This window comes from Meriones unguiculatus, chromosome 10 (assembly GCF_030254825.1).
Source record: "Meriones unguiculatus strain TT.TT164.6M chromosome 10, Bangor_MerUng_6.1, whole genome shotgun sequence".
NCBI lineage: Eukaryota > Metazoa > Chordata > Mammalia > Rodentia > Muridae > Meriones > Meriones unguiculatus.
Window position 1 is genome coordinate 116,713,265 of NC_083358.1, and position 20,921 is coordinate 116,734,185.

Genomic DNA, 20,921 nt, shown 5'->3' on the forward strand with positions numbered 1-20,921 from the left:
TCATCCACTACAAATTGTTCTCAAGAACCGGCAAGTGGCATTGCCAACAGCTTCCACATCTACAGATTCAACCAGCCACTGACTGACAGTATTAAAAAAAAAAAAGTGGCATCTGTAGTGCACAACACACTCAAGCTTTTTTCTAATGGCCTGAACGACGCACTGTAGTAAAGGTTTACACCGCAGGCACATTATTAGGTGTTAAAATCTGCCGGGAGATGATTTCAAGTAGGGGCATGAGTGTAGGCCACATGCAAATACCGAAACATTCTATATGAGCAGCGAGAGGACTGGTTGGTTGTAAGGGGTCCGGAAAGCAATCCTGACAGTACCAGGAGGTGAATGCACGTGCTTCTGAGCGGAGGCACAGCCCTGAAACATGTCGACTATCGGTGCCAAGGGATCCAGGGCAAGCATTTCCTCACAGGGTTGTCAGGGCCCTTTGGTGTGCCACTACCTTATTCCACATTGCGTCCCTAACCACGTACCATTCAGGGAGCTTGTCTACAAGGGAAGCAGCAGGGGAGGCCGGGAAAGGTGACGTCCTGGGAGAAGGAGGTGTGCCGGCTGGGTTGGAGCCTGCTGTGGTGGAAGCCTGCATATTCAGCCACTGCACCATAGACGGCCGGGTCTGGCTTGGCCTGAGGACACATTTGAAGGACAGGATTAATACCACGAACACTCATAACAACGATTATCAAATAGTCCAAGCTCTGATGGCCAGGACGACAACACCCACGTGTCTTCATACCAGGGGACACAGTCCTGTCTGTACCCTCCCAGCAGATACCCCAAGCCTCTCCAGAAATAGTGACATCTCACACTAGAGACACTTTATTGAACTTCTCCATGTTTGTGGAGAGTCTGATCTTGTCTAAACTACCATTATCAGCGTCCTGGTTGGTTTTTGTCAACTTGGCTATTGCTTCACTTCCTGCCTCCAGTTTCCTGCTTTTGAGTTCCTGCCCTGACTTCCCTTCCTTGCTGGGCTTTAACCGAAAGTGGAAACAAACCCTTTCCTGCCCAAGTTGTTTTTAGGTCACGGTATTTCATCACAGCAACAGAAACCTACCTACTGCAGGCAATCAGTTCACTAGCTCAAAACAGTGCCGTGGGCTTCTCGGATGCAGATGATCCTGGGCTGAGAATGAGGTTAGCTCCAGATAAACGTGCCGAGGCTGGAACACTGCAAACTGAGCCTACAGCTGACATGGGCAGCAGCGCACACCCAGGGGATCACACAGCTGCCTGGGCTTGTACAGCTCCACGTATGACCAGCCCCAGAGAAGATGAAAACTCAAAGCATGTCTCTACCACATGCATACTGATTCCACAGTTTCCTAAGTTAAACACCCTAAGCCGAGGCTGTGTGATGGAACCTGTCCTTACTCATTTCTTCTACTTATAGGAAAAGTCACACAAACTTACATACATGGCCTGCAGCTGACACAGACCAACACACAGCACTCTAAGGCTGAGATTTATATGTGGGAACTCAGAAAACTTTGCTACTGACGATCAAGATTCCTCCAGGAAGAACTAAAGCCTAGAGTTTATACAGGGCAGACCAATGGGCCACAAACCACCGGACATTTGGGCCATTCCTTCGAATTTGGAATCAAAAGAGATAGCTCAGTGGCTAAGTGCACTGGCTGTTCTCCAGAGGACCTGGGTCCAATTCCCAGCACCCACATGACTAACAATCATCCAGCACTCCATATCCCAGAGGTCTCCCACCCCCTCTGGCCTCCCCAGGCACACATGTGGTGAGCGGACATGCATGCAGGCAAAACATAAAAACAATAAAATAAAATCTCAAAAAATATTGAAGAGGTCAGTAAACAGACTCGCATCCTAGAGTTTGCTTTCAACTGCTGTGGTCAACACCATGACAAAAGGCAACATAGGGAGAGAAGGGTAATTCTCAAGGTCAGCCAAGGCAGGGGCCGTGGAGGAATGCTCTCCCGGGCTCACTCAGCTGGCCTTTTAGACAACCCAGGACCACTTGCCCAGTGTTGGCACTGCCCACAGTGGGCTTGGTCCTCTTCCATCAACCACTAATCACGTCACTACCCACAGGCCAATCTGAGGGAGACGCTTTCCCAACTGAGGTTTCCTCTTCCCAGGCGGCTTTAGAGTGTGTCAAGTTAATAACAAACTGATCAGTGTGGATTACTCGTCAATTACCTCAGAGCGAGCGCCTTGTGTCTATAGCATACAAAGTTCTTTCCCCTTTCCTTTTCTTCTCCTCCTTCTTCTGATACAGGATCGCATTATGCAACCCTGGCTGGCCTAGAAATTAGAGATTCACTGGCCTCTGCACCCCAGGTCCTGGAGTTAGAAGCCTTCACCATTACCACACAGAGACAAACAGAAGGATGGACAGATAGACAACCCCCCTCAGCTCAAACTAATTTCACTCATCGGTGCCTTTGTCCTTGGACATTCCACGATTGGCCTTATACTCTTCCAGAGCAGAATTTCTTCTGCCCATTTCCCTTCAACACAGCTTCTGGGCTGCCCCCCTTTCAGCTCTCCCTGCTCACCAGGAGAAGGCCCCCTTGCTGCTCGGTGCCACCCAGCTGACGCAGTCTCCCCCAGCTCTGTCTACACGACACTGTCTCCTCACAGCTCTGCTGTCAGGTTCCCCATTTCTCAGCCTACAGGGGAGGCCAGGGACCACTGAAGGCCTGTCACCACAATAAATTGGAGGCAGGCTAGGATTAGTATCTTTATGATGGTGTCAGCCATTTCTCCTGTCTTTATGGCAAGATCAGTCTTTCACTCTCCTGCGGCCCTGACAAGGACAGGTAGAATGCCAGGAACACAGAGCCTTTGCCCCGTGTCTATGTGACCCCCGAGAAGCTATAACCCAAAATGGACTTTAGATACCAAGCGCAAGACAAGCTCCATCACTGACTGCCCTGACAGGTGCTCGATAACCGGCTTTACTAAAAATTATTATTCTTAAAAGAACTTATTTATGAAACTTCCATCTAGCCATTTGGGGAGTCAAAAATCGTGCTTCACTCTGAGCCAAGAAACTTATAAATCATGGCCTGGACCACCGAGCTACTAAAGACACTAAATTCTTTACAAGAAAATAAACCTCTACTGGTGCCTTACTTATCAGGAAGGGAGAAGGGAGGACACTCAGGCTCTTGTGGAGAATTTAAGGTCACAGTCATCCCAACAGTTGCCATTTAATCTCATAGCAATTGTTCACGGTGCTTGGAGTGGCATGGTAGCGGTGACTGAAGAGGAGATGTACCCACGCCCCGTCACACCTGCCTAGACTCAGCTAGCGAATGGATTAAACGATGGCCATCCATCCCCTAAGGGGAGGACAGACGCAGGTGAAGACAAACAACGCCACTGTAGCGATGGCCCTCTAAAAATGAAGACCATAAATTGTACTGCTACCGTCTACATGACCCCGACATCCTTCATTTTGTGTTTTCCCTTTGTCTCAGTGTCTGTGGAGGGGAAACATCCCTTCTCTCTTGGAAAGTGAGACCGGGAGAACAGACACGAAGGTAAGGGCCTCTTCCTTAGCATTGCTTGCTCTAGCCTGTCCCAAATCTGAGAGTCACTGAGCAATCTACGTTCAGTGTCAGGTTCCCAAAGGTGCTGTGTTTTCTCTATCTTCATATGTTTGTGTAACATCTATGTGCTATGCCATCTCATGCTGGCAAATACACCAAGAGAGCCTTTCAACTTGAGCTAACTCACTCCAATTTAAATTTCTGTATCTTCGATTACTCCAGGCCCACCACACACACGCACGCACACACACACACACACACATAGAGAGAGAGAGAGAGATAGAGAGAGAGAGAATTAGTTACTGTTCTTTTTCTGTGAAGAGACACCATGACCAAGACAATTTTTTTAAAAAACTGTTTAATTGAGGGCTTTCTTAAAGCTTCAGAGCATAGGTCCATGATCCTCACTGCAGGACGCATGGCAACAGATTGGCAGGTATGGAGCTGAAGCAGTAGCTAAGAGCTCATATCTGATTTGCAAAATGCAGGCCAACAGAGAATGAAACTTGACATGGTGTGGGCTTTTGAAACCTCAAATCCACCCCAGTGACAAACCACACCTCCTAATCCTTCCTAAACAGCTCACCAATATGCAGACCACTCTCATTTGAACCTCCGCCCACACAGATTTTTGCAACGTTCATAAATAATGGCAAAGGCAAGTCTGAAAACTGTGTCTGGGAAAAATCCTAAGTCTCTTGGAGAACTGGGAGCCTTGGAGAGGAGAGATCTGCATGGTAAAATGGGGCTTGGGAAATAAGAGCATAGTCACTCAGGAAGAAGAGAAGTTGCAATCCTGCTATCGGGTGCTCTGTGTGTACAAACGCCGATTTCTGGGTTCCGAGATATGGTTGCAGTCGAGACAAGTGCATTGTCAAGTACGCTGATCAATGCTGTATAAACTTTGCTCCCCAATTATCTCTGATTGGTTAATAAAAAAGCGGAATAGCCCATAGCTGGGCAGAAGAGAGGTGGGCGAAACTTCTGTCCCAGATTTGGGGGTCTCAGGTAGGAACCACGAGGGGAGAAAGAAGAAAGGACAGAGAGAAAGGCTGTCACCATGAGAAATTGATCTGATGGACCAGAAACAGCCCAAACTGGATATATGGCAAGGAATCAGGGGCGTGTGGCTGGGAAGCAGCCAGACTAGCTTAGAGGATATCTGCCCAGTTATTGAGCCTAAAGCTTATTATAAATCTAGTAAGTCCCTGTGTCTTTTATTTGGGAGCTAGAGCGGGAGACTAGAAAAGCATCCCAAAATATAAATTATCTATTACATCCTGTCCTCTCAGAAAGAGTGAACAATGCATTAAATGGTCAAATAAATACACTCAACTCCTACATGGTCACACTAGGACCCAGATGCAGTGAATGCTATGATTCACGCTTGTCCTCTAGCTTTTTAAAGGACCACCCCTCTAAAAGCATAGATATGATATTCATTATGCAACTATCAAGATTTTGGTTTTGGTTTTTTTTTGGGTTTTTTTTTTTTTTTTTTTTTTTTTTTTGTAATTTGGCCCAAAAATTTAATAGTTAATTCTTTCAAGCGCCCTCTTTCCCTCCAAAAATAGCAGAGAAAAATATTCTTCTAAGAGATTTTCTGGTTACTCTCTTCCCTCTTCTTTCAAACATCTTGAAGGGGAAAGGAAAGGACATGAAAGTAAAATGTGGAGGGCTGTTAGAGGTATGGAAGGAGAAAGACAAGAGGCAAGATAGCCTGACAGAAAGTGATGAAAGCAACCATGGTTGAAATATTTTATGTTATGGGAACTGCCACAATAAAACGAATTTTCTTCAGGTAACACATCCTGAGGGACAGCTACCAGGTTCTGTGGAATGGCAGCCACAGCAGCCTCCCACCTGAGCCCTTGCCCTCCATGCCTCTAGTGAATTGGCCATCTCTGCTCTCATCTAGCGCAGTCCTGTCCGTGTATCCGGTGGTTCTCCGTGGCCTCTTTATGCCTCTGCACATCCAGTCATCTGGACATCTTGGCTCTAGACTAGGTTTTTGGGAATATTTGTAGGGGAAAATGGGCTTAAAGACAGAGACTGTGTCTCTCTGGAGCAAAGACAGGCAGCTTCATCCATCAAATAAGATTCCTGTTTTCTAGATGACCTGGATTCCCTCTCTTATACTACTCCACACAGTTATTGCCTGGCCCCTGTCCTATCATTCTATGGAAATGGGACAAGAAAATACTGATGCTCTGACTAATGTTAGTGGCTCCGAGATGGAATTCCTGTCTCTTCTTCCAGGATCCACACAACTAGCAGGCTAATTCAACAGTGTGACAGCATAACAAAATGTCAGACCATCCAGAGTTCTTAGCCACAGTATCTTTGGAAAACTGTAGGAATGGTCTTCCTGATCATCTTTGTGTATTTTATAGTTCACATCAAAACCTGGCTAAGAATCTCTGGGTTAAATAACAAAAAGGATTGGTGATACCAGAATAAATAGTTGGACATCAAATGAAATGCTCTAAGTGTCCTTTCAGCTTTAAACCTGGAAAGTTTGCTCCCTTCTTCCCACTACTGTAGCTAGTTCTTGCCTCATGTGCTAGGCAAACACACAGCACTAACCCTACGTAGTGGTGAGCTGCTGGACTATTATATGAAGTACCTGAGCTCCACAAGTTTCTGGAAAGCAACATTGTGGTTTGCAAAACAAAACAAAACACAGACAGTTCCTACTGAAAAGCTCTGAGACCGCATTTACCAAAACAGGAATGAATTACAGAGAAGAACTTCCCAGTCAACCACTTCTGCAACTCCTCTTCCTGAGGAAGGAAGAGCCAATACCATTACCCTCATTTGAGGGAACTGTTTTCCTCTCAAAGAAAGGGAACAAGGAGAAACAAGTGTTTCACTAAGAAGCACAGAGATTTCAAACTGCTAACTCAGAAGCACATTCCTGAAAATATACAGAGCAAACATCTGTGTGGTCATTCCTGGGGCAACTGAAGTTTCCACAAGGGAGTGGGACATGGTGGTAGAGTCAGGTAGGAAGGCAGAGGACAGGATACAAACATACAAACATACATACATACACAAAAAAGTCAGCTTAGTGAAAAGGAAAACACTCTTGTATAGGAAGAATCGATATTCTTGCTTTGGAAAAACAGGTTTGCACATCGGGCAAAGACCCTAGAGAGTTCCCCAATAGTAAAACAACGCAGAATGGTGATGGCTACCAACACGTGGACTTGCAGAGCTGGATTCTGGAAAAAAGTGTGCCAAGCCGGCAGTGCAGGCTGCTCGCGATTCCAGCCCTGCCAGATCGACCCCAGCACTGGAGGCCGCACTTTCTGCCTGCTAGCAGGTTCCCATGTCAGAGGAACACAAGCATTTCTGAAAGACATGAAGAGGCTGCAGCCTGGGGTCGCAATGGTCCCCAGAAACTCCCCCAGCATTTCTTAGGCAGAGCAGATGAGTCAGCTCTGAGCACTGTTGGCAACAGAAGGCCAACTGCAGAACAAGGAGGGCGATTTAAAACTCAAAGCAGTGCAGCGGGGAAACAATGTCAAGAAACGACGCTTTATTAGAAGTGACTAGTCATCCACCTTCTCAGACACTTGCCTATATGCTGTTATTAGAATCAAACACGTCGGCAGCGCATGATTTTCAGAACTTCATCTGCAAGGCAGAAGCTTACACATTAGTGAAATGATCTTATGCCAATCTGGGAAATGCACAGCCCTAAGTCTTGAACAGCTGTCCTGACCAAGTGTTTGAAAATGTTAATAAAGACAGAATGAAATATTGTAGATGTGTAGATTAAGAGAAATTTCCTTTCAAATAAATGGCATTCATTCCTCAGTGTACAAAGGGGAGATTTCACAGCAACCAAACTGTTTCTCTCCAAATGAGATCACAGCAAGGAGAGCAGGAGTGGAGAGATGATATATCCCTTGGGAGGTCACCAGAATCCATGGGGTCACATAGGAGTATTCTCTGTCTATTAGGAAGAGTCTGAAACATACCCCATTCACTTGTTACTTATGGTCAGAAAAATACCCACCAGGGGCTGCCCTGGGGAACCACAGAGGCGGCCACGCTGCCTGGTCTCCAGAAGCACTCAGGAAGGGCAGAGGAAGGGCAGCGGTGAGTTGTGCCATGGGACAATCTGCCCACCATCTTTCACAGCAAAGAGAAGGGAGCACTGAACATCAGGAAGGCTTCCTGAAGGAAGGGGCTGAGGGCCCCTTTCTTCCATGTTATCCTCACCTTTTCACACCCAGGCCCTGTGAGGTATGATTGTGCTACACCTAGCTTGTGTATGCTCACTCACTCACTCACGACCCTAGCATTCCATGGCACATACTGAAGACAACCTCAGAAAGTGACAGGGATTTGCTCAAGGTCATGCCTGAATGAGACAATGGAGATGACATTCACTCTGAATGACTAGACTAAAACAGCAGAGGAAAGGAAATGATGTGCATTCAGAGGATCCAGGAGGCAGACAGTGGGCTAAAGGTAAAGACAGCTAAAAGGGACGGGGATCACACACATGACCAATAAATGACACCAGTCGCTCCAGAGACAATCCTGCATTCCAAGGCTGGTGCTGGCCACAGGCCTGTGTGAGGGTTCACCTCCTTAAATGCGGTCTTTTGGTTTGAAATGGATGAAAGGAACAAGACAGAAGAGTGTGGCTGTGTACCTCCCAGAGGCTGGCACTCCATGGGCACGCTGCTCTGAGTCAGCCGTGGAACCTCACATTCTCAGAAGAGGAAAGGATAGCTAGCGGGCTGGACCAGTGTATAGTTTAAATGAGGCAACGGGTGAAGGGCGCAGAGCAGAGATGGGCAGGAACTGCGGCCCTGCCACCTGCTGCTTTTCTTCGAGACCATCCTTCTGGAAAAGCTGTCCACTGCCCCTCTCCTCGCCGAAAGCCAATGAACACAAATGCTGGTTTCATTCTGTAGCCAAGGTTTTAGGTTCTGTAGAATGTGCAGGAAGGGAAGGCCCTTGATGGTCTTGCTCTACTTTTATAACTTTTCTGTAGATATTAAACTATTCCAAAATAAAAAAATTTAATCCTAGGCTATGAAAAACACAGATACTGAAATACAGCCACACATCTAAAATATCCAAAACCCAGAATGAAACTTCTATTTGGTTCAATGGAAAGAAAAGACGTATAAAAGTTATTGCTGGAAAACCACATACAGCATCCATCGGAGAACTTGGCCCGTGTGGCAGTAGCCCTCTACACTGAAATAGGCCTTCAAGAAGATACTGATTTACCGAAGAGATTTCATTTGACTTTTTCCAAAAAGGGCCTTGCAAGCCACACAGCCCCTCTCACCTGACTCAACTCTGCCTTCACTATCAAGAACACGCAGCCACAGACAAATTAGGAGGAACTAAGTAAGTGTAACTGTGTTGCAATAAAACTTTATTTACAAAGTCAGTAAGCCTCGGGCTCCTGGGTAGGGCCCTGGGTAGGACCTGTAAAGCTAGTGCTTTCTATAGGACAGTGAAAGCTCCCCGAGACTATTTCCCACCTGCTCTCTTGACGGAGGGTGCCGGCCAATCACCAAACCCAGTTGGAAACACCTGGGTTTGTAGGCAGAGGAGGGAGGGCCTAGAAGGCATCCATGCCTGCCACCTCAAGAAGGAATCCGGTCACATTCAACACTCAGTTCTGGAGGATGCTGGGCATCCCACATGAACTTCCTCCTTAGCAACTCTCTCTGCACATGGACTTGAACAAAGCTCTCCCAGAGCAGCCACTCTTGGTGTCACCACAAGAGAGCTATCCTAGGCTTACATCACTGATCCAACCTTACAGAATGACCTCCATTTCCTTCCTTCCAGTATCTGCTGTGAGATCAGATGTGAGGGGCAAATGGGCTTGGCTGGCAGAACAGAAAAGCAACTGAAGCTTCATTTCAGAACATTCCAGGCAGTTAGGGATCTGAGTGGTGCAGCCCAATAGGGTCCCTGATAAGAATGCTTCCAGCAGCTCAACTCCTGTGTAGTGAACAGGAGGCCTGCCCACATAACCAAGCCATGCATAGCTCAGGAGAGATACACAGTTGCTCTACAAAGAAAAACTCTGTGGTTACTCACCCAGCTGGCTGTGACAACCGTATCACCCATTATGCACCAAATAACTGAATTGGGTGGTTTCCCAGGCCTTGGCCTTGAGACACCCCATGACTCTCAGAGATCATCAAAGCTGAGGGAGGAGGCCAGGCACAGTCCTCTGGGACCGTTCAAGAGCACAGCCTGAGGCCAAGGCTCCAAGGTCACCTTCCCGGGTCACTTTCTGCTTGGTGGGCAGATTGTGTAACCAACAGGAAGCTGGGGCCAAGCTTAAGACAATCATACTGAGTTCTTAAAGTTAGCAAACCCCCGGCAGGCGGCTGCCCAGGACTCCCAGGAGAGCAGCCACTGGGCTTACTAACCTGGGTGGCTTGTAAGCATGCCTCTGCCAAGGGGCAGGTGTTTTCCTTTGCCTTTTATGGATAGTCTTGCTAAGCTCAGTTTGCTTGAATAACTTACATAATCTTTTCTAAGGCCTCTGGGGGAGCAGAGCCAGGCCTGTTTGACTGAAATCAATGCTTTTCCCCTAAACTGTATCCCCGCTGATAGAGTAGGCTAATGAGGGTCCTATGTTATTTTACTCTGGAGTCACAGCCAACCAATTCATAGGCAGGAAATAACAATAAATCCCAACAATGGAATCAAGCAAGCAAAATCTTTAGCAGCAAAACACAATGAAACCAAAAGGAAAATCAAAGTCAAACAAGATTTAAGTTAAGACTTATTAATCCTTTGGAGTCTTAAGCAGTAAAATGCTACTACAAAATTTCGACATGTGTTTTTATTTTAGGTGGTCAATTTTCCATCATGAGGATTTAGTGCTGTATGAATAACCAGTCTCCAGATCTAAAATAAAACTCCCCAAGTTTCAGAGTGTGTAGTTATGCAGCACGGCAGAATGACACGAGCTGGGTATACCTGAGCCACACAATTATCAAAACCACCTGAGCAAGGAACTACAGAGGACACCCGCTACGGTCCCCACTCCCCACGGGCTGTGCACAGGTATTTACGGTTGGCCAATGGCTACACAATGGGCCTGCGATTAGCTTCCAGAGCTTCTCTGCAGCTAATGGAGACACGTTACACACTCAGAAAGAGTGCAGACGCTTCTCCCCTGCACTCACCAGTGTTCAGCCCCTCGGTCCTCCTAGGGTGGTGGGGCGCTTACGGCGGCCCCTTCTTTCAGGGAAGGAGCTAGACAACGTGCTACCTCCCCCCACCGCTTGCCACTGTGTCTCCACGAACCACAGGCATTGACACCCATCATCTCGGTCTTCAGAATCTGGATGGTAAAGGGCGACACCTCCAAACTGGCCCCAAAGGCAACTGGACAGTTTCAAATCCCAGAGTGAAGCAAGGGAGGAGGACAAATAAAAGGCCTAAGTCACAGTGGCAGAAAATAAGGGGTTAAGCTGTACCCACACCCTTGACAGCTTCCTTGTGCCGTGTCCCATCCGTCCTTTAAACATGAATGTAGATTTACCCCACTGGGCTGATAGAAGCATTCAGCTGACATGATTCACAAGGCCATTCGAAGTCCAATTTCATCAGCCATAACAAGGAGCTTGCTTTACAGATGCAGCCCTTGGCACACTCCAGTTGGGGGGGGGGCGCAGCACAAATGGGACTTCACTGGTTTTGTTCATTTGCTTGTTTTGAGGAGGATGTGATGTTGGGTTCAATGGAGAGTGGATCCGGCAGGAGTTGGGGAAGAGGGCACATATGATAAAAATACATTGTGAAAGTCTCAAAGAATAGAGGTACATTTAATGGTGAGCTAATGGGACAGCTCAGCAGTGAAAAGCAGGTACTGCTGTGAGAACATCTTACTATCCCCAACAGCCAAAACCAAGTTTCTCAGCGTTCAGGAAGCATTCCTGCCCCGGAAACTTGCTGGTGCCCACTGTGAGATGCATCGTAAGAGCCAACATATCCAGGCAGAAAAGTGCCATCACGGGCATTGCCATCTGGAGTACAGCAGAATATGGGGCCGTGCCTTCTCCTTGGCAAGCTAGTAAAAAGGCAGAGAGCAATACCTGACATTTCTTAAAAGAAATTTTCTTCTGTGCAGGGAGCCTAAAAGGATTACTTGTCAAGGGCCTGGTTCCATCGACTACAACAGAAGAAAACCTGTTTAGAGGAAACTACTTTATTTGGACATTTGAAACACCCTGACCTATGATGTCATGTCCTCCAAGGAGTCTGAGCCAGCAATTCTTCCCTGGCAATGGAGCCACCGCCACCTCACTGGTGTACAGGTACATAATAGCTTTGCATTACTGACTCCGGTGAGCAATAGCCCCCAAGTCACAGACATCAGCAGAAGGCCAAGAATCTGATTCTGCTGCGTTGTTCTCCGCCTTCCCGAGGCCAGAGCTGCACTTACACGCTGCTCGGGTCAGGATCACAGCTGCTGTGGGTTTTCCTCTGTCAGTCTGCCTTCCAGGGGCTGGGGGTGCACCGTGAACGTGACTCGAATGCAGCTAGGCTCTGTTCCGCAGAATCCGGGATAAACGCTGGCTCTGGTAGGTTCGATCTGTACCGCAGGGGGAAACCAGGCAGTCCTCCTAACACTTGCTGAGGAGTTTTTAATGGCCTCGTAGAAATTTCGGTTTTAAAAAAACTTCAACATTAGTAGGAGCCTACTGTGGTTGTTGCTTAGAAGCTGGTATGTAAAAATGGAGGGTAAGAATTGACAATGGAAACTGAATTTACAAATACAAAGAAAAATCATGGACTAAGGCTTCAGAATGCCCAAGAAAGTGGTTCTCATCTCTCGCCATAAAGAAGAAGACAGACAGACAGTAACCAGACTTAACAGCCAAAGAGATATGTGTCGATATACAGGTGGAAACAGGGTCTTCAAAAGGGGATTTTTTAAAATAAGGAAGTAATAATTAGTGAGGGAAATTAAAAATTTATTATTAACTATGTCAACAGCACAAAAAATGCTCATAGAGTATAAGATCCAGTTTCTTTTAATGAAGATTCTATGACCAAGTTTGGTGTAAAAGTACAGACACAGACATAGACCACAAAAATCGGAAAGAAAATGAATGGCAAATAGTGCCTAAAGAGTCAGCGGCCCCGTGATGTTAATGCCAAACGGAGATGACCAAGAAAGAAAGGTATGTATGTCAAGGCTCTGCCATCCTGGATGTGAAGATTACGCTAGACCCTGAAAACACGTCAGACTAGGCCAAGCAAACGGGTAGAGAGCTATCTAAAGCAGAAAATCCAAGTGTGCAGGCTACGCGAGCAGGCCACCGCAAGACCAATGGACTCGCCCCCCTGAACGTAAAAAACAACACAAACCACCGATTCTCATCATCACATGGATGCACGCAGACAGAACAACATGAGTAGAGACAGACGTCAGGACAGCGGTTGAGGAGAAAGACCACCAGGATACCTGCCGGAGAGCACTTCTCACAATAGCCAGTGGGACTATGGAACCCCGCCACACTGATAACCCGCGGTGATGAACACACCCACGCCATGACCTCATACATTACATAGATACGCTAGACACATTAAAGACCATTTTGGACAATTACAAAACATATTAACAAGCAGGGAGAACCCAATTACCCTAATCTTGTTCCTCAGAGAAGCAGCCTACGGTCAGCCCAGGTGGAATCTGGGAAAGAGGAACGGAATTCAAGGGTTTGTTAGAAACGCAAGCTTTCCAGCATCTCCCCATCTCCCCGGTCTGCTGAATCTTCACCCGCTGTGGGCGGGGCTGAGGAGAGTGGGGCATCTTATACTTGTTTCCTGAACTAAAGAGAACCCCGCTAAGCCGAGGCTCCACTACTGGGCCCCACCCAGCTGGGGATCTCAGGGTCCTGAGGTGTGCTCCGGGGAGGAGCACTTGCTGCACACCAACGGTAACCTGAGCGGACAGTGAAGGTGAGCCCCGGACAACCAAGCTAGGTGCTGCTACTCAGCACCCCTCCTGGTGCTCCGAGAGTCTCCTGGAGCCTGCTCAGGCCTGGCTGATTGACCAACAAGCCCGAGGTCCTCCTCCTGCCTCAGCACGCAGCACTTAGCGTTTTTATGTGGATTCTGCGGACCGAACATAGGTCCTCATGCTTATACGGCAATACTTTACCAACTGAGCCGTCTCCCAGCCCAGGTCGATCCTTTCGAAAATACACAGGCAGTGCTCTCAAACTAAGGGAAACACATGTGTTTCATGTACAACATAAGAAGAAAAAAAATCAAGACCGTGAGTAGGATGCAAGTCTCCATTACAACAAAACCTTCCCTGCCTGCTTCCACCCCTCCCCACCTCTCCCACGGTAGCTCTCAGGCTGGGGTGCTTTTCATGACACTTTCAAATGCACATGAAAAGGAAGCTGGGGAATTCATTCCGCACTTGACATAACGAACTCTCGTTTTGGGCCCAAATGTGAATTGAGCAATGGCTATCCCAGGGCTCATAATGTCACTTTCCTGCAGAACCATGATGTGAGAGCGATGCAAGGCTGACTAAACTGTTCTCCACTGACTCTGATGTACACTCGCTGAAGGAAATACTGGGATCTGGGTGTCACTAAGAAGCACACACACTAATTCCGGCTCAAGTCAGCCAGGGTCAGACACTGGGTACCAGGGCAACATCAGAACGACTGTCACTGCTGATTCGTGGTTAAAGGTGTCAAGAACATTTCGGTACTCATGATTTAAGTCCACAATACATCATCTTCAGCTTAGAAAACTGAAACAATCTTGGGGCGTGTAAGTACACTGGTGCACGCATGCAGGCACGCACACGCCCCTCTAGAGGGCGAATATGCGAACTCCAAAGTTTCACTCTGATTTCAGGTCAGCTTCTCAACGTCTTCAGGTCACCCCAAAATTTCAGCATACCAAAGTCCTCCCAGCCTCCCCTCTTAATACTTAATAGGATCATAATGATCTCATATGAATCCAGCTGAGGCTATAAAAAGCCAAGTAATATGAGGAACACTTTCCAATCCATTTAAAATCCCAAGAATGCCCAGCTAGGGTCAGATGACATCATTATCTATAATCTATTTTAAGCAATTTTAGTTTAAAAAATTTTAATGCTCTCTGGGTTTTCTATATTTTGGATGTAATTTTATTGACTAATCAAGCAAGACTTTATTCAAAAATCTGTCTTGACTTTTCTGAGCACTCACAACACCCCCTGTTCTACAGTGATTCCTTGGACTCCATCAAGCCCTGTGGAGTCAAACAAATTCGAGGCTTTCTGTTTGTATGAGTACCATTTGCTCCAGGAGACCTGAGCTGATCTACACAAGCTTGACATTAACCCAGGAGATAAAATCAGATGTGAGTTACCAAATCTCCATAAGGCAAGATGCTCTGGAGTAAAACAGAACATTAGCTCAGTAACAACCAAAGACTCACCTACTTTAGGACCGTTTCCAGAGACAGCCCACCAGAGCGCAAACATCCTTCCCTCCCTGCATCTGCAAAGTTACACTGAGAGGAGTAGCAGCGAACTTCCTTCCCATGACCCCAAATTACCACAAACCGAACTCAGATCTGACCGGAAGCCACACCCATCCCCTTCCGACCTGGAAACAGAAAGGCATTATGCAACAAAGATTTTTGCCTTGCCCTTCTCCCTCCGGCAGCATGCCGACTAGGGAGTGTCCTTGGAGCTAAAGGCTTAAATGTTGTCTGGCAAAAACAGTGGTGGCTTTCCTTCCTTCAGCACCACACCAAGGCACAGCAACTTACGTAGTGGCTGTGCCGTCTCCACAGTCCCCAACATCTGCGGAAAGGTGGTTCCTGTCTGGTGCAGGAGGCCCAAGTGCAGCTGAAGTTGTGGGAGATGGAGTGGACAGTGAGTCCTGACTGCTGGTGGGAGGCTCCTCCTTGAGGGGACCAGCGCTGTCACCTAGATAGAGGGAAAAGGAATTGGATTTCAAACAAACTGGGAAGGGAAACATAAAAAATAAGTCTATGAACAACTACATAGCACTGTTTATCAGTCAGTTTGATTATTTTCAAAATTACAGGTACAATTCGGCCGGGGAACCTGATACCTTTGAAGGTTTGTGCCTATGGATTTGTTGGGGTTTGTTTTGTTTTTTGTTTTTTTAAACAAAACAAAACAAGAAGACACTCTTAACGGTTATAGTTTGAATATAGAATGTTCCTAGACAACAGCACTACTGGAAAGTGGTGAAAGCTTGTGAAATGTTTACTTGGTCACTAGAGGCATGTCCTTATAGGGGACAATGGGACCCCAACCTCTTCTTCCTCTCTCCTTAGCAGCCAAGGGCTAATAGCTGTCTCTACCACATGTACCCAATTGCATCCCGCAAGCCTAAACACAAAAGGAACCAATCAGTCAAGGATTTAAGTTTAAAAGTGTGAGCCAAAGCGAACCTTCTCTCTGTGTAAGCTGATTTATCATAGGTGTTTATTACAGTAGCAGAAAGCTGCCTAACACACAGACAACACTCCCATGAAGAGCGAAGAAGGAAAATAACTAGTCAGGCCGAATGGAAAACAAGCACCTTTTATGTAGCCATGATGGCCGTTTAACCCTCAAAGAAGCCAGATACAAATATCAGGGACAGCCCAGAGTGGCCCAGCAGCCGGGCAGAGCCAGACTCCTCAGGCTCTTGTCACCTGTGCATTCTTGCACACCGGTGTGTAACGGAAGAAATGTTAAGGGACTCGCCTTTTGAGCTGCTACCCTGGATCACAATTCCTGATGGCCCAATTTATTAGTATTCCATGAAGGAGCTTCCGTTCCCGTGAACACTGAAGGGAGAGCACAGAGTCGGGTCCCCGCAGTAACTGTAAACCACCACTAAGAAGCAGATCCTAAATGAGCGTGTGATTTATGCCACTTTATAAAATGTTTGCTATCGTTTGTATATATTTAACATCAGCTTGTGTTTAAGAAAGGGGGGTGTACGCAGAAAAGAGCTGCAAAAGCAGCTGTTTCTCTCAACTGGCCTTCTTGCTTCCACGTGCTCCAGGCTTCTATAAAACACTGCAATGGTACCGGCAGAGCTTTGCTTTTTCTGCCCAAATAACTTATTAAATATTGACTCCCCCAGTGACCTGCAGAGGAAGCAGTTCTATGGAAACAGCACTGATTTGGCCTTGATTTTCCAGGTGATGGGTCATAACAATTGCCCAACGCTGCCACAGCAGCAAATGGAGGTCCACAACCTCAGCCAACATAAGCTCCGAGTGTTCTGAGCCCTCACAGTTTCCCATCCTGGACCCGAGGCGCAGTGTGTGCAAAAACGCCAGGGTCAGGGAAGAACTCGCTTGCAGAAAACCATTTCAGAAACACTGCAATTTCTCCCTTCTAAAATAAAGCACAAGACAAATTCTGGGCCCTGCCTAGGCTAGATCTTGGGATGCTAACCTTGAGAACTGGGTGTAGAAAATAAATCTTACTGACTCCTGACCTAACTCAGAGATAAGGCTCAGTGAGTGTGTCTTAGAAATGAGAACCAGAAAAGCTAAATTGGGGGAGTGTGCATCAACAATAATCCAGAATGGGGTGGGGAAGAGGTGCCTGGGGAGACATGGGAATGGAGGAGTTCCATGAGTACACGGTCCTTAGCACCCTGCAGGGAAGGTGGGCGCGTGGAGACAGAGCAGTGAGCTGAGCCACTATTCTCCCCGGACTATGCCTCCCTGCAAGTCTTGTCCCATGCTTGTTACAAACAAATTCTAGAAATAACTGCTTAATTTTTCTTTCGGCTAAGTCGCTTCTTTGATAGCCATTCAGCACAAACATGTCTGTAACTGGAGAAATTCCGTCCCAACAATAGGGCTGGGCCAACTTGGAGGCGAGTGAACCAAAACCCACCGTTAGAACGCAGCTTCCAATCCCTCATTCCCTCCCAGTCCCTCCCTCCCTCCTTCCCTCCCTCATCTCTTCCTTGCCCCTTTCCAAGTCCACTGATAGGGTGGACCTCCTCCCCTTTCATCTGATCCTGTTTTATCAGGTATCTTCAGGACTGGCAGCAAAGTCCTCCTCTGTGGCCTAGCAGGACTGCTCCTCCCTTCGGGGGTGGGGAGGTCAAAGAGCCTGCCATTGAGTTCCTGTTAGAAATAGTCCCTGTTCCCCTCACTTTGGGAAACCAATTGGTTACTGAGCTACCACAGGCTACATCTGAGTGGAGGTTCTAGGTTAGATCCATACATGGTCCCCTCGGGACACGGCTGGGATACAGAGTTAAAAAAATGTAACTGATAAAAAAAAAGAAAAAGAAGAAAAAAAAAAGAAAATGTTAATGGATGTTAATTAATTTGAGATATTCGTATGTCAAATTATTAATGCCACAAAATATACGAGAAATACCAAGAACTAAACTAGATGACCAGTACAATAAAACAGTAAAAGAAAACCAAACATAACAAGAAAAAAAAAAAAAAAGAAAAGAACGCAGCTTCCGTTCTTTTTACAACAGAGTTCCTTCTGAAGGAAGGGTCGCCTCTTCCAGAGCTTAGAAAGCTCAACTCCAGTTCTTCTCTTCTCTGCACAAGAGAACAAACTGTGTCCCTGAGAGGCACTCAGCTGGATGTGGAGGCACACAGCTGCAACCTCAGCACTCTAGGGCCTCGAAGGCTGAGAATTACATGTAGATATCCAGCCTGGGCTACACATGGAGTTCAAGCTAGCCTGGACTACACACAGGACCACAAAGAGGAGGCTCCGAGATAATTTCTATGGCTTCTATGTGAAATCACTCCCCCTGCAAATACGTTCCTATGTTTGAAACGGTCCTGAAAGGTTTTGGAACCTGTAAGAGGCAGAGCCTCAAATGTTTGGGGCCTGGCTGCTCTGCTATTTTACGGTCTGGCCCTACTTCCTATCCCCTGGATGCTTCCCTGATGGGATGCAATGAACCTAACAGGTGCTCACACCACTCGGGGTTTCAGGCCACCAGGATGGACTGCGTGTATCTCTTCAAACTGCAAACCCAAAGAACTCCTCACCTCACCTCTTCAGTGGCTGCTTGACAGGGCTTTCAATGATAAAAGCACCCTCAGTATCAAGCAACCTCAGGACAGCTACCAATGTGAGCTCAGCTACAGGAGCCCAATTCTGCAGCTCCTCCTGCAGAGCAGGCCCCTTCACGGTGACAGTGACACACACAGTTTCCTGGCTTCACGAGGCCGAAGCCTAGACTGCCATCGCTCCAGGGTCGTTCACTGACTCCAGGGCCTCACAGCAGAGCAGCTGTGGAGGGTCTGAGAGCAGCCTTCCTCCTGACTCCTTCCCACCATGGAAAGGGCTGAGAGAAGCGGGTCTGAGGAACCCATGAGCAGAGGTTCTACTTTAGAAACATGCCTGGGTGTTTTCCCCCAGACACAGAAGCTCATTTGCAGCACCTCTAATCTTCCCCAGGCAGACTGACAGCGCACAAACTGTGGCAGCGTGCTGAACCACATTCCATGAGGAGAGCCGTCTCCCTGTCTGCCAAACAGTGCCAACCCGAGCCCTCAGGTGACAGTGACATGGGTGGGAGTATGCAGACTGATCAAACCAGACTGATCAAACCTCGCTCTCCTTTTCAGCATCTGACCTCCTCTCCTGCCTCTGTCGGGGAATGGGTCTGTATACTGGACAAAAATCACCAAATACGAGGAGCATTGTGTAAACACAGTGTATACACAGCCAGTCTTAGAACCATCTCCCCAACTTCTGTTCACAATAATTTTGCCTAATAGTGCGGGTTGTCAATATATCCGTATGTGAAGACAGAGCCTAATCCCAAGTGTTGTCCTCAGGCACCTTTCCCCCTCTGAGACAGGGTCTCTCTCTCGGTGGCCCGAAATTCAACATATAGTCTACGCCAGCTGCCAGCAAGACAGAGGAGTCCGCCCATCTACTCCTGCCCTGCTCTGGAATCACAAGCATATGCCATCAGGACCAGATTTTTTTTTTTTTTTTTTAGTATATGTTCTGGGATGAAAGTCAGATCATCTCATTTGCAAATTATTAACTTATCACCTAAACCATATATTCAGTGATTACTAAAGCAAGATTTTCAAATCTTCTGAGATTAATTTGTAACTGAAGCTTGGATCCAGCACTTTATTGTTCACTGTGCATGCTTTGAACAGAGCCTGAGGAGTGCGTGCCAGGCAAGCACTCTAGCACAGGGCCACAGCCACAGCCCCACTCTGATCATTTTCATCTCTCCCTTTACCCTCAGGGGCCAGCCACCCTCTCATGAGCATCTACAAGGAGTCCTGTGAAGAAAAGAACAAAAATGATACTGAACAACTTCTGTTTGGAATAATCAGCAAGACAAGAGGCAACACCCAACCTAAACCTGACTTCCACCAAACACTTGTTAACTGTGCACGCTTTCCTCTCTCAAATAAAGCAGCAACAATTTGGCATTTTGATGTCACATTGTAGTTTCTCAACCTATTCTAGCCTGCCACCCAACTTCCAACATATATGCTTTGAGGGTGGAAACTATGTCTCAGGGTTGGTAACTCTTTACAAGTACAATGTGTTACCAGGCAAAATTGAGAGACCTGAGGTAATTGCAATGGACTCTGCGGTACAAGAGGGATCATGGACATGAAAGCCACTGCCTCCAAGACTGGGCAGAGAACAGGGGCGAATTTCAGTGTGTTTTCACAAAATTGACTAGTAATTTCTACTTGCCAACTCCTCCCTTCCAGACCACAAGCATCTCTAACTTCCTGCCCTCAGACTATTCACCAGGCACATCATGGATGAGACTTTACAGTCACAGCATCAGTCCCTCGCCCAAAGGTGCTCACGGTTTAACACAGGAGACATTGATAATAAACAGAGCAAAAGGTGGCATTTGCATAATGTGACTTTCTCAAGGAGCTTTGAGACTCAGAAATAACGAGTTTAAAAACCTGACAGTGGGAGGGATGAAAGACATGTGGGAGACATGCAACAGAAATAAGGAGAAATCACTGCCAGACTCCCAGAGAACAAAGGCTGTGGTAGAGAGACACCACAGTGGAGAGACAGGTGAGAGCTCGGCAGTTGCAAAGCTGTTAAGTAGTTGGCTCTGGCTGGAGTATGGAGCAGAGGCGGAAAACAGGGCTCTACGCGCAGTACAAGGGCATCTGAATTCACCTGCAGCTGGAGAGGTGTCGCTGCAGGAATTACAGGGAGCAACGTGGTCCAGACACTGGACCCAGGAGACAGCCACGCGCTGCAGTGAGCAGCACTCGGTGAAGACAAGTGCGGAAGACAGTGACTCTCAAGCTCCCCTAGAAACCAGACAGAAAGGCGTGCCAGAGGAACACGCATTTCTCTATTTAGTCTGATACCTCTCTTTC

At 47.2% G+C, this 20,921-nt stretch overlaps 1 protein-coding gene across 4 annotated transcripts in view; it reads right to left on the reverse strand.

Annotated features, from left to right (window-relative positions):
* The window catches only part of Arhgap10 (Rho GTPase activating protein 10), a 246,939-nt gene that overhangs the window by 7,686 nt on the left and 218,332 nt on the right, over positions 1-20,921 (reverse strand). For all 4 annotated transcript variants that reach the window (XM_060393189.1, XM_060393188.1, XM_021655949.2 and 1 more), the window contains 2 exons: positions 15,342-15,501; positions 489-641 (listed from right to left, as the gene is read on the reverse strand). In XM_060393189.1, the coding sequence (XP_060249172.1) occupies positions 489-641; positions 15,342-15,501 (313 nt within the window). The remainder of the gene's footprint in view (positions 1-488; positions 642-15,341; positions 15,502-20,921) is intronic.